Here is a 14,597-nt window from a genome sequence, read left to right as displayed (position 1 = left end):
CCAGGGCTCACATAGACAATGAGTGTTGTGCATTTGCAGAATTACTGAAGAGCTTTTATTACATTCTTATTACTACAGGCTTTTACATACTGGCTAAAAGCTTACCGTGACCAATATAAACCCCTGAAGGATTCTCCTGGAACAACTTATGATCTTGGTGCTCAGGTATTTGGAAAGATGAAATGACATGAAACATCTCTCTAGACAGAAATGATTGTAGGATAGCCATTTCCACAGTGCACCTGAGCATGACAGTGTCCTCTTTGAGAAGAAGAACTGGGACTAGATTAGGGAAAATAGCAACCCAAATTAACTTTTCTCTTTGTGTCTGTGCAGGTCTGATGCTCAGCAGCTCTCTGGTGCAATGGCTGTGTTTCCACAGCATTTGCTACAGAATCATCTTGGCAATTAGGAAAACAATTGACAATATAAAAGCAGACAGCAAAACCAGCTACAACTGCAGTAACCAGACAGCTGACCTAACTCTGAAAACATCGATGTTTGTGATTTCATGGCAGAGTATTCTTGACCATCTGATACTACATGATGGCTATTCAGTGAGCATGAATCATGACTTACTCACAAGCTGGAAAGTATGTAGAAACTTCATCTCTCCTTCAGTCTGACATGGTTTATCTCAGAGGGTACCTGGCAGTAATCTCACTGTATGCACGTACCACACAGCACCTCTTTCCCAGTGCTGACAATTGCACTGGGAAGGCTTCTGGAGCACCATCTGAAACATGGCTGGTGCTAGTCTGCTCCAGACATTGCAACAGCTTCGTGAACTAGGATCTTTGAAGCCACTTCAAAACAAGTATTTTTTTAGAGCATCTCCATATGCTCTCTTTAACTTCCCTATAATATGCCTTCTGCTTCGCTAGCAGCTGCAAAAGGACAAAATCCATTATGGTGTGAGGTCCAACTGTTCGAGTTAAGAGAGCACAAACAGTTAAACTGTATTGATAAACTTGTCTGTTATAAACTCATGCCTTTGGAAATTTACTTCCCACGTTTGTGTCTCTCAACATTAAAAAAAAAAAAAAAAAGAACTTGCAAACCATATGCTGTTGTGACATCCATGCAATGTAAATTGATAACCAGTTTGGATGCCATTCTGTAGTCTATGGAAGATCACTTCCAAGAAAGATAGATCTTGCTGACAAGATTAAACAAGTGATTTGTGAAAACAAACAAAGAAATAATATGTGGTGCTGGTTTTGGAGCTTGTGGAATATGCTGTCCAGGCGAGCTCCTGAATTGGCAGTGTGTTTGGTTTGGGTTTTTAAAGAGATTAGTTCATCACAAATTTTACACAACAAATGGGTAGCAATATTTTGTGTTTCCAAACCCTTGTTCCTCTCCTCCCTGACCAAATCACTCACACAAGGGTGGGCTGGGTCAGTAGCTGATATGCTCCTCTTGCACTATCAAAAGCTGCAAATTCCTCATCAGGAAGACTGAGAAAAAGTCCATGGTAATCACTCACCAGTTTCATTCATTGCTCTGCCCCTTTTTGCACACAGTACTGGAGAGTAGGAAGAGATGAATTCTTAAATCTAAATTTATGACTTTCAAGATAACTCAGACCCAGTCTTCAAATATCCTTATTTATTAGAATTATTATTTTTCTTTAATTTTAGAGACAAGGGGCTGTGGGAAGGAAGTTTCCAGTGCCATGAAAACTCCAATGCCATGAAAATTCCAACAGCATGAAAAAGTAATTTTTATTTATTTTACCTATTACAAACAAATTACTTATTAGAAATCAATAGACCAGTGGTTCAGCATTGCTACCTTAGACTTTGATAAAAAACCATCAAGTATCCATCAGGCTAGTGAGATGCATTTACAGAAAGTTGGTATTTGTTTCAAGGTGGGTGAGAACTTGTACAAAGATGTGGTGCGAATAAGGACAACAGTCTTACTTGAGACAATTCTCATATTTGCACACATTAATTAAACACCTTGTGATCAGGAGGCTTGCATGAACTAGACGAGCCTGATGAACCTGATCTTTATTGAATACTTTCATAATCAGGAAGTGTGGAAGAGCAAGGAAGATGAGCTAGAACTCTTAGCTCCTCTGGCTACTTCTTGAGCAAGAAACAAGTTCTGCTACCATCAGCAGATTTTCAAGATTCTCAGAAAAGCATGAAAGGAGATGTCAAAAGTACTGACCCAGATCCAGACACCTCCTGGTCTAACAAAAGTTTCTTAGGATGACTTGCAGCCATAACATGAAGAGGAAAGGAAATTTTATTTTACTAAGGGGTCAATAGCACCTATTAGGCACTTGCAAAATGGATATTCCAGATCAGGGAGGACTGCTCATATACTGAGATGGCAGCCACTAGAACACTTGGTCATGTAAATACTGCAAAAGAACATTTGAAATAGAAAACAATCTCTCACAGGCTGGTGATTTTTTTCAGCTTCCAAGAATCAGTTTTCAGAAGACTCCAGAGATCTATGTTGAGATACAGACCTTGAAAACACATCTAGAAAAATTGGAATCACAACTCTAAGACATTCTTTGCCTTATTAATAGAAAAAAAGAGCAGTATTTTCAGGAACTGTCTTAAGAGCAAATGGGAAGAGAATACCTTCACACTGAGGACGATGAAGAAATTCAGTTACATTGAAGATAAAAATGAAAGCTGCAATTATATCATTTCCAAGTGTCGTGGTTTTAAAGCAGTAACTAAAAAATTACTTATTTCTTGCTGTGAGATATGGATTAGAACAAGAGCAAAACAGGCTTAAAACTTAAAAGGAATAAAGAAAGTTTATTAACAAAACTACAAGAATTAAAAAAACACCAGAATAAACTTCCAGAATACTCTTTTATCCCCCACTACTTGACCATTCCTTTGTACACGTGACAACATAGAGACAGAAAAACTTTTGAACTTTGGCGGTTAAAACAGTCTTGATTCCTGCTACAGTCTTTTCATCAGTCTCTGTAGAGAAACAGAAGTCTCCTTTTGCTAATCTATGGAGTTTCTCACAAGAAAACTATTTCTGTTATAGTTTTCTATTTCCCTGATGCCAGCTGCCCGGAAATCTTGTCATCAGAGCTCACTCCTCCCATTTCACATCACTCTGAGGTGTGTATGGGCCATGAGTCTAGGGATGTCATTTTAAGGATGAATTATTCAAAGGCAAAAGTCTTCTTCATCTGTCTCTGTGAGCTCCTCTGGAAACAGTTTTCTCATTGCCCTCAAGGCTTCAAATCTTCGCTCAGCTCTGTTCCGGCACCTCACTGTATCACAATTACTCTTTCTCTTTTGCTCAAAATCCACACTTTGAACACTCCATTCCTCCCAATATACTCTGTCATGACTTAAAGGAGTCTTTTTAAACTACTATTGTCCATCTCCATAGCTTTAACAGAAAGGTATTTCAGCTTATAAAGCATCTCCTTATTCTCTCTTCCCCATTTAAAACTTAACTCTTTTCCTCACTGTTTTTGGTGGCTTTATGATGTCTTCTTCATGTTGATTGTCTCTCTCTCTCTGTCTTTCTGGGAAAAAGGAGTAATCTGTACATTTTATCTAGGTAGTAAAAGAATTAAAGCCTTAGAAAAGCTGCAAGAGTTCATGGTGTCAGGTTTCAGTCCAGCAGCAGAAACTATAAACTAAGCCCGGCTGGTTGGCTCTGCTTCCCCCCCTCCCCCCGCGGCCTTGTCCGGCCTAGAGGGGGGAAAGGAGGCCGAGACAGAGCTTCGTTACCTTTCCAGAAGCCGGAAACTAAAGAGGACAAGAGAGCTCTGGCTTTACATCTTAAGGAGGTGTTCACAGGTTGATCTCACTTCTTAATGGTTAAAACTGCTGTCAATTCTTAGAAATGACTGGTCAGGAGAAAAGACTCCCATCAGCCACCAGCAGCTTCAACTTCCTAAGCTCCCAAAACCACCTTAAAGGTAAAGCTACCCCATGACACCAAGGGACAAAAAGAAAAAGTTTGGTGATGGATGAAATTCTTGATCCTTGTTTTGAATTAATTTATTAATTAATATAGACCAGGGTCTATCATGAACTGTAGCAACAGCAAATTTATTTCCATCTAACTTTTCGAGAGAACTGTAACATGTAATGGCTTAGAAAGATGTAACAACCTGCCAAGTTTAAAATTAAAAGCTCAACCATCCCAATAGCTATGTTCATAACTCTACAAGTGGAGGCTGAAAGGAACCTCACACTACTTCCAGAATTTCCTAGGAACGACTACAGATAACACCTTACTTTGACAGTAGAGCCAGCTTTATCTAAATGGATGTTCTAGCTACCAAGGTAATCTAAGTCTGAGGAGCTCTTTGGCTATCTCCTTGTGAATACTAAACTTCACAAGTAAAAGTTGGGGTCACCACTGGTACTTCTTGTGACACCTCAGTGATTGCGTAGAACAAAAATTCAGAAAGTGGAAACAGTAGCTGTTTAAACATTAAAGAAAGAGCTGGATTTGTATAAAGCAGAGCAAGAAGCATGCTTCAGTTTCACAGTACAGATGTATCATTTTGATAGAGATGTCAAAAACACTGTGGAGTTTAACTCTGTTACCTTTTAGTAGCGCTGTCAGGATAGCTAAATCAATATCCTGGTGTCCTTCTGATCCCATTCGAAAAACTGTGATCTGCAATTTTAATAAACAATACAATTATTGAAAGTACTGCAATTATAAAAAGAAAATAAATAAAATCAGGAATCTTAGAATGTCCTGATGTCTATGAGACAATCTTACTTTATTTCCTTTATGAGAACTTTATGAAATAGGATTAACATACAGTTTATTTTCTGACATAAAATTTGGTAAGACAGAAATTCTCTTAATCTTCATATGGAAAAAAGGAGTTCAGTGAGACTTACAGGGTGAAATTGGAGATGATGGAATGTTCCTGTGTTGGAGTGACATTAGACATAGTGTTCCCAAGAGATTATGAGGAAGATTTAGGTGTATTATGAGTGTGGATCTAATTGATGGCATATGGCATAGAATAAATATTTTCAAGTGATATTAGAAACCTGTTCAACCTTCTGATTCTCTATAGGAGAGAGCTTGATAAATAATCTAAGAATTATGCTTCAAACATAAGGTCCAGAAATGTCTTCAGCAAGGTATGGTCAATGACCTATCGCTCTATAGGCTCTGAGGCAGTAAGGTGAGATACACAATTCATAAATAATAATGAATATATGTGCAGCTGTTCTTTCTAGCCAGATTCACTCTTAGTTAAGACTGCACTGAGACATACAGAACTGTAAATCCCCTTGCTCTTTTTGTTGCCATAGCAATAGCTTTTTTTGAACCTCTGTTTCATATGAAGCAAGAGAGATTGCATCTTTTTACTTGTGCCTTTCCTTTACTCATGAAAACTATGTCATAATTTTGATCTAAACACTTGTTACTTGTTTTTTATTTTGTCAGTATGGACTGCCTCAATTCCTTTTTATCTTAAATAAGTAACACCTTTAATTAGGAATTTCATAAGCATTTTTTACATTCATATTGAGCAACATCTCTTGTTTCCATGTTCCTAGATTCCTACTTTTACAGCAGTGAACTGCAGCAGCATCTGATATAGAGCACACATCAGGGCACCAAGAGCTGTCTACCAGCACAGAAGAAGCAGACATACAAGGTCTGAAGGACAAGGCAAAACTTCACTCATAAGCATCAGTCTGACAGCTGGAAAGTGCTGCAGAGGATATCCCAGGAAATCTGGTGCAGCCTTCCTTTAGCACCTATTCTACCTTCATTTGATCCCAGAGCTCCAGGAATTTCAGAGGCTTTGGCATCAGTGACAGCAGTACTGCATTTTAGAGGCTGCAAAGCAAACTGAACAAAGTAAAAGCTTAGTTCAATTAATCAGTTGAGTTAGGTGATGACCAAAACAACTAATGTCAGACGTTACTTGTTTAGCTGAGGCAACACCCTCAGCTAAAGTACACTATTTCCAAATTAAACTTAACTCGATCCTTCAAAGTGCTCTCGATACACAGCATATATGATACTTCAATGAAGTGTTTTCTCTCTCTCCCTGGAATATACAGATGTTTCTGGCAAACTGCTTGATGTCTATCTGAATACCACAACTTCATGAATGGAATAGGCTAGAATTAGAATAGTGTCCTGGGGTGACTTTATGATGCTTGTATCCCCAATTGTCTGTCCTGTTTATACTGCATATTGAGTTCTTCGCCTTTCAGACTGGTTCAGGGAGCAAAGGAAGGAAATAAGAAGCTGCAGTTTGTTTTCAGAAACAGCACTCACTCCTCTGCCTTCTGCTCCTGGGCTGTGCTGTCTGCAGCACGGACAGACAGCGGGACAGAGCTCTCCTTTGCTGTAGCTTAGTTTTTAGGCAGCTGAGGCAGAGAAGTTCCCTGGACAGTGGTTTTTCTTTTTCTTGGAACTGTTCAAACCTATTCTGGACTGAAAACCCAGACAAAAACCAGGAGCTCTCATGTGGGTCCCACCAGGGCTGGGATGCTGCATCCCAGTGCTGGAGGGACAGATTAGAGACTGAGCGAACCAAGCTACATCCCACAATGAGGAATTTCTGAATTTGCCATCTTTTCAAACAGTGAGAGGTTTTATTGTTTAATATTATAAATTTTTTATGCTTGTGAATACTTTGCTTGTTAAAAAACCACGTTTTTCCACTTTTCTCCAAGGAAGTATTTTCCCAAACCAGTTGGGGGAGGGGCTGCTTGAATTTGCTTTCTGGAGGGATTGTCATTAGGAGACTTCCTCCCAAAATTTGCCCTAAGCCAGGACAAAAAGTAATAGAATAGTATTAGAATAGATTATTTCAGTTGGAAGAGACCCTCAACAATCATCTAGTCCAAGTGCCTGACCAGGGTTGGCCAAAAGCTAAAGCAAAGTATTAAGGACATTGTCCAAATGTCTCTTAAACACTGACAAGCATGGAGCATCAACCAGCTTTCTAGGAGCCTGTTCCAGGGTTCAATCACCTTATTGCAAAGAAATGTTTTATGATAATTTTCCGTTTTTTCTTTCTATTTCTTTGATATGAAGCTATTTTCTATTTCCCTGGCAATGAAGCTTTCTGTGCAATGCAGGCACTCTGCCCACAGGTCACGTGAATTGAAATACACATTTTTATGTATGTCTCATCTCAAAACACAATCAGTATGTGAGCTGATGAGATCAGACCCTCTGCTGTACATAGTCATGATGTGCTTCCCATGCCACAGATGACAACTCTGGAGGTAGCATTAAATAGCAAAGTGTCCTTCTCTGTCTTTAAGGCCTCAGGAGAGGCAGTCTGCAGGTTGGGGACTGAACATACTAAACAAGAGAGTTTGGAGAAGGAACAAACAACATCTCAAACTAAACCCATGATCAGTGAACTCCCAGCTTAATAAAAAGTAATCATAAAAATTGCAACACTGAACAGCTTATCACCACAGGAAAATTTTAAAAAGTACTTTTCAGACATTGGACCACATATAACCTTAAACTTCCAATTTCTTTTTCAACTCTCTTCTCTGCATGCATCAGAAAAATAAGCCCATCAGAAGAATGAAGTGTTGCTGTATTAAAAATAAAATGGAACTATGTAAATTAGTTACATTGGAATAAAAAGGCTGTCTTTCCACGTCAACCATTGCTTTATTATTATTTTCAAGAGGTCTAGCATAATTCAAGTAGTAAAATAAAGAAGACAAATAATTGGGAAAAAAAGATGGAAATTGAAAGATTGCTCAGATTCCCACTAGAATTATCATTTGGGGGTCATGTCTGAGAATTAACTAGAATTTCAGACAGAACCAAAGAAAAATACAATAACTGAGGTTAATCCTACTGTGTGAAGCTATCACTGAGAATACAGAACCAACCCCAAATAAACAGTTTGGCTGGAGCCTGGGCTAAAAAGAGGAACACAGCAGAAAATCTGAGTATGTATCAACCACTTTAGGCTATATAATATTATATAATATAAATATAATTTATATTATATATAAATAATATCTGCAGACACAGGGCCAGTTGATTTATCCATCCATAGCAGCTAGTTGGGTGGCATTTACCTCTCCTTCTGTATAGATGCCTCTCACTGTTATTCCTTGACACTGAGAGAATTTTTTACCTGGTTCCAAACATTGAAGGGTTGATAAAATACATTTTTCTGCAAGCATGCAGGGTTTGAAATACATATACCAGCCTTTAATTTCTGTAGTCAGAGGCAAGAAGAAATTCAGACACATCCTAAAGTATCATAACTTCTTTATGTAAGTAATTACACTTAGAAATGCCCAATATCTTTAGGTCTAACAAAAGCTGTCTGTTTTGCTGGAGACCTCTTGTTCTGGTTTTCTTTCCCCTGAGTTAACAGGTAAGAATTTTATATTTCCAATTTAGTCACCTAACTCCAAGAGCCATTAATGTATCTCACAACCTGCCAGTACTATTTACAAGTACATTGGTGGGTGAATCTCTGCAGAGAACTGATAAGCAACATGCTGAGGACATCGGCTGAACAGGATACAGATGCTACTGCACTGAAAAACATGCTGTGCTAAAGGAAAATATCTGGGCCAGTAAGCTGTATTCCCAGCCACCTCTTTCTGGATGAGTGTCTTCCATTTCAGTAGATGCAAAAATAGCAGAAAATTAAAAACTTAGAAACACATTAATAACTCATTAATAAGAAAAAGAAAAAGCCTTTCTTCTTTCAATGAAGAGAAGGTGCCTAAGAGCTTTTCACCTATCCACTGTAGACTCGTTAAGCCTGGTGTTGAGTTGTACCCTCTGGACAACTTCAGCAGAAAAAAAATACAGAAGAAAGAAAAACCTAGTAAGGTGTGCATATGGAATCCAGGACATTTCATTAGAAAATAATAAATCCCAAGAAGCTTGTGTTAAAAAGTAATGTATACTAAGGACTTGCTTACATGCTAAAAGGAAACAAGGGGGTAAGAGTTGCATTTTTAGTCAAATTACCACTAGACATTCTTCTGTATTTCTGTGAAGCAGGAAAAATGAGTTTAAAAATTAATTTTCTCTGTGCTGCTCTGTTTCACAGAGTAGCTATGAAAATGTTTCCTATTTTTCATAAGGGCATAATGAAACTGTTAGAGAGTAAAACTACTATTTACTCTACTATTCTTTACCCAGCTATCTCTTTTGAGCCAAAAAACAATTTACATCCAAAGAAGAAACCCCAAAATCAAGTACTCTGTTTTTTCTGTAGGGATTTGGGCCCACATTATTACCTCTGTGTAGCTGGTATTTTTAATTGCTGGTGTTAAACTCAATTATTTAAAAATAACATTTTTTTTCTGTTCTGCTGCCACTCCATTGTGTATTTTGGGGATGGTCTTTTTCTGATTTCCTTTCTTTCCTCAATGTGCACACTATTTATAGACTTGAAAAGACTTTTTCAGGTAATTTTCTGTGTCATCTTGGTGAGGAAGTGTGATTTCCAACAGAAAGCATTTAAAAAAATATTTTTTTTGTTTTCTTCTTTTAAAATATAATAGAAGCTGGGGTTACCATTCCTTACAAACTCAAAATTATATTGCAGTGCACTGAAGAGATAGCTTTTCAGAAAGACATGGCTGAAACAGGCAAACGAATCATCAGCAGAGGTTGCCAAACAAGCTGCAAAGCAGCTGATAAGCAACTGGATTCTTGCTAAATATCTTGAATTCTTTTGGTGTGCCTATAGTGATCGCCTTGCAAAGTACAGTAGCAGATACTGGACTCCTTTCATGTAGAAGTGCTTGGAACCCGACAGCCAAACTTTTGCCGTAACAAACTACCTCTCATTTCCCTCCACAAAACCTGCCTGAGTAAAATGCATGAGATTTGTTCTTAAAAGAAGGAAGTGACACACGCTCCCCTGCCCCTAGTAAACAAACAACAAACCAACAAACCACAAACAATCAAACAAACCCCGCATTAAAAAGCTGGGAAGGTCTGCCCTCTACCTCATTGCAGGTTTTAATGAAATATCTTCATGTGAACAGGATTAACTTCCAGGAAAAGAAGCTAGCTGCATCCTCATTCTGACTAGGAAAATGTGGTAGAAAATCACTGAGCCAAAACAGACCTTCTTTGCAAGCAGGATTACAGTGCACTGTGACAGCTGTCAGCAATAATTACAGTCCAGCAAGGCAGAAACCTAATTTTCAGGCAGGGCAGGTAGAAAGCAAGTAAAAACCAAGAAGATGGAGTAAAGAAGAGCATCAGGATAGAAAGCAAGGTGGGAGGAGGCTGAAAAGATGCTGGGAGGAAGCAGAAGGAAAGGATTGCCTGACCTTGGATGCTACCAAAAGCACCTATTTTAAAACTGTTTTACTCGCTGTTTATAATCTATTCCATCCTTGTTTGACAGATTACTTTTTTTTTCCTTTTTCTTGTACACAGCTTCTGGCTCAGCAGGGTCAGTTTAGCCTTACGTGTTTCATTAATCCTTTTATTTTTCTGCCTTCACCCTGATACTACCTTGAGTTCCTAAAGACAAAATCAGGTAACAGTATGTTACCTGAGAGCAGTGAATGCCAAACAGACTTTCAGAAATTATTCACACACAGAAGAGACAGAGACATACTTAAGAGAGACAGAGATAGTACACTGCCATGTGAGATTTCCCATATTCTCTATGAATGTACGTGCAGGGTTACCTTAGACATACGAATTATAGCTGTCCATATGTAGTCCATAGTAACATTTGCCAATGAAAGGAGCAGCTATGACAGGGATACCTCCCAAAAATGCTGAGGAGGGAAGAAGTTGTGAAACAGAAGGAAAATATCATTTTCATAGGTGAGACAATCCCTGAAATGGCAGGGCCACTGAGACAATCTAGGGGACAAGGAACTGTCTGTATTAGGTTGTAATGGGTCCTAAACCAAAAATTCCTGAATTCTTCAAACTTGTTCTCAGTAAATATTCACACTTCTGTCCTGTACTCCTCTGGGTGAAATAGACCTATCATGTGTGAAAAGAACAGGACTTGTGTAGAAGAAAGACAGAAGCAAGTCATTAGACACGAAAGTTTGTTTTGCTTCATTGAATGCCTCCTAAGCCATCATAACTGTGACACAGCCTGCAATATTCAGGCCTAGCTGGATAGATAAATGATTAACTTCCATCAATATGAGCTACTATGCATTGAACAGTATGTACTAATTTGTATTCCACATGGGCAAAGTTGATTTTACCCCTAGAATGAGAAGCAAGATATGTATCTATATCATCATATCTATCTATCTATCTATCTATCTATCTATCTATCTATCTATCTATCTATCTATCTATCTATCTATCTATCTATCTATCTATCTATATCTATATCTATATCTATATCTATATCTATCTAGATAATAATCATCAACTGCAAATTTCCCAGGCCATAGGAATGAATCCAGAAATTGTTCTGAAATAGTCAAAAGCAATGTTTGGTAAAACAAATAACAGGTCATAAGTATTCTTTCCAACTACCAGCATATTCAGTTCCTTTTTTCATGCCTTTACTAGTCAAAAAAGTTTAAATATAGCACTTTTTAACACAATACTTTTTTCCACCCTAGGGTTTATTCTGAAAACTTCCACAAAGATGGAAGAGCTTATTATGTTTCAGGTAATTTTAAGGTGCCAGGATTAAATTTGAATAGTTATGCAGCACAAGGCTGTATTTGGTATTTATTCTATAACATATGAAAATCTATTTTTTTTACAGTATGCTTAACCTCAATCACTTCAGAGTATGAAGAGTGAGCTGAAATATGCTCAGATTTTTTAGCATGCTTTTATTTGGAGAGGGAAACATCATCAAAAACAGAGACTGATGTGCACAACAGCACAGAAAGATGTTTTGCCTTGTGTCATGAGAGAGACAAGAGATGAAGAAGAAAAATAATTCTTTAAATCTCAAATTGGCTGCACCTGCTGAATAGACAATGGATATCTGAAGATGAAGGAAAAAACAGGACAGTAATGATGAGAGAAAAGAAAAGCACCAGGTGTGCTTGCTTTACAAACTTAGCATTCTAAGAATGCTGCAAAATATTAATCTTTCTAGAAATGTGATTGTTTCTCATCATCATTTCATTCTGATATCAGAAGAAACTATATGGTGCTTTAAAATATATTTGAAGTGATTTTTTTAGCTACCTTCAGAAAATTTTTCAGTGTCTTTAAATTTCACCTCTGATATATAAACTTCTTGTATGCATCTCAGCTACGTAAGTCAGAATAAAACCTCTCCCTTTTCTAAAAAAATACGGATGCAATTGTGAGCGCAACGTGCAAGTCTCCTGTTTTAGAACACAGTTCAGCAAAATAGGAAAATAGGAAATTGTAGACATTAATAATTTAGCTAGGCCTACCTAAATATTTCAGAGGAAAATTAGCCAGAAAATAAAAATGAGAGTATGATAAAACAAAACATTAAAAGAGGTCAGTTGTGCAATGGTTCATATAAGAAGGAAAAACATTTACCTTTTTCTTAGAAAGAATAATACTATTTAACACAGGGGAAAAACTGCATGATTTGGAGGCAAAACAAAGATCAAAGTGAGCAGGTGAGTCAGCGGGTTATACTGCAGAAGTGGGATGGCCAAATAAGAGGAAATTCAGGAATGGAAAGATTAGAAAGAATTTTGTTTAAGGGACACCTAAATTAGTAGTTTTCTATTTTAAGGAGTACAGAAGACAATTCCAAATGAGGAAATATGAGAGTGCAGATACAAGGAGAGAAGATTGAATGTTGGCTGCAAAATTTTAAAATTTCACAGCTCTTTCTTCATTGTGCCAGTAACACAACAATGTCTTAATTGGATTTTTCATACATTCAATGCCTAGTAAAAAGCAGGAGAAAAGCAAAACAATCAGTTCTTATAAGAAAGGTAGCAATTCTGCAATTGAGCCATCAATTGACCTAATTTACTGTAAACATCTGGCTTTCCCCAGACTGGATATCTGAGACACCCTTAACGACTGAGAGAACAGGTTATGGAAATCTCACAGCTCTATCCCGTTTAAAAATTTTTGTATTTTATGATGTCCACATCCAGTTTAAGTCTTACAGTACTATCAACACTATGGAATAGAATATGCATATTTTCCAGTGGAATAAATGACCAGAAATGCTTTGGTAGTAAATCCATTTCTCTTCCCCTACACAACAGGTTTCATACTGGTATGTTAGGACATTTCACTGCCTGTATTAACAGTCTCTGTGGCTAAAGTCATTGATATATAAGTAAATATAAATTGTAGGTCATAAAACATATAAGCAGGGTAATACAAGTCAGACCTTTTTCCCTTAAATCACTGGGCTATGTACATCACAGACTGGGAGTTAAGCAGAGATGTGATTTTGTGTAGACTTTCGGTGTAGAAACTTGTTAAAATCAGCCAAAAAGAGAGCAATGGTTTTAACTGCTAAGACAGACATTTTCATTCACACATTAGTGTAATCCAAGGTCTTCCATTACCCTGATTCAGACAAGAAATGTGGAGGAAGTGTAATTTAGTTTACTTCCTGCAACTCTTCTACTATAGAGAGAGTTGTTGAAGGCATTGACAAGACACTGACATGATAGTTATTCTTCTGAAATACAAGAGCCACAAATTAAGATGAAAGCTCATCACTGAGATGGATACTCTGTTACTCTAAGAAAACAAGAATTCAGTTTGGTCATTCCCACTGCTAGATACCCTGAAAAATTGCATCATGGAAGTCATGGGCCTAAAAAACATTGTCTGTGAGACTTACATGCACACATACATCTTTTAATCTGAACTGAAAATGCTGTCCTTAGAAGGAAGCATTGTGAGTTGATTTGCAACTCTACTAATGCTGGGGACTGGTACCCCATGTTAAGCTTCAATTTCTAGTCTTCCTTTGCAACAGTTTTCAAATAGTCTGATGGGACATGGATGCCCAGATTGCTTTGCTGTAGATGAAGCAGACATATGGCGATTCTGTATTGAGGCTGGCAGTGTCATGACAACATGCAGAGACCAAGCAACAAAAATAGCCACAAACCATTAGTTTCTTAGCCGGCTTGCTGGTGAGACTAAATAGGAAATACTTGGGAAAGGCAGTTTACTTAGTGTGAGATGTTCCTGTAGGATAGTAAATATGCAGTTCGTGTTTTTGCACAGAAACCCTGCATCTCATTCAGTGAGCTCCTCATCTCTGACTGAGATATTACAGCAGTAATGAATGGGTCTCTGTGCCCCACTTGAAGCCACAGAAAGGATAATTTTATTTTCTGATAAAGATAAAAGAAATTATGACTTCTCAGACACAACAGAGCCTGACAGTAAAAAAGATTTCTGAACATTATCATGTAGTATAAATACTTTTTTGAACCCTTCCCATTCCCTGATTGCAAAAATTGGTTTATATTATCTAATGTGGAATTTTTCTGTGCCACCAAGTACTGCTTTGCCTTCAATTTCCTTATCGAGAAAATTTACAGGGCTGTATAACAATTTAGTGTGCAATTCCCAGTGTACCTGTTAATACTATAAATGGGGTAATAGATATTTTCAGAAGCTTATACCTTTAGAGGGAAAAGAAACATTCTAAATTTTATTTCTGTAGCTGCAATTTT

At 37.6% G+C, this 14,597-nt stretch overlaps 1 protein-coding gene across 1 annotated transcript in view; it reads right to left on the bottom strand.

Moving 5' to 3' along the window:
- The window catches only part of TRPM3 (transient receptor potential cation channel subfamily M member 3), a 265,606-nt gene that overhangs the window by 63,177 nt on the left and 187,832 nt on the right, over positions 1-14,597 (bottom strand). The window contains exon 9 of the mRNA XM_058827630.1: positions 4,563-4,635. Coding sequence (XP_058683613.1) covers positions 4,563-4,635 — 73 coding nt within the window. The remainder of the gene's footprint in view (positions 1-4,562; positions 4,636-14,597) is intronic.

The sequence above is a fragment of the Poecile atricapillus genome, chromosome Z, assembly GCF_030490865.1.
Source record: "Poecile atricapillus isolate bPoeAtr1 chromosome Z, bPoeAtr1.hap1, whole genome shotgun sequence".
Classification (NCBI taxonomy): Eukaryota; Metazoa; Chordata; class Aves; order Passeriformes; family Paridae; genus Poecile; species Poecile atricapillus.
This window is presented reverse-complemented; position numbering and strand designations above follow the sequence as displayed.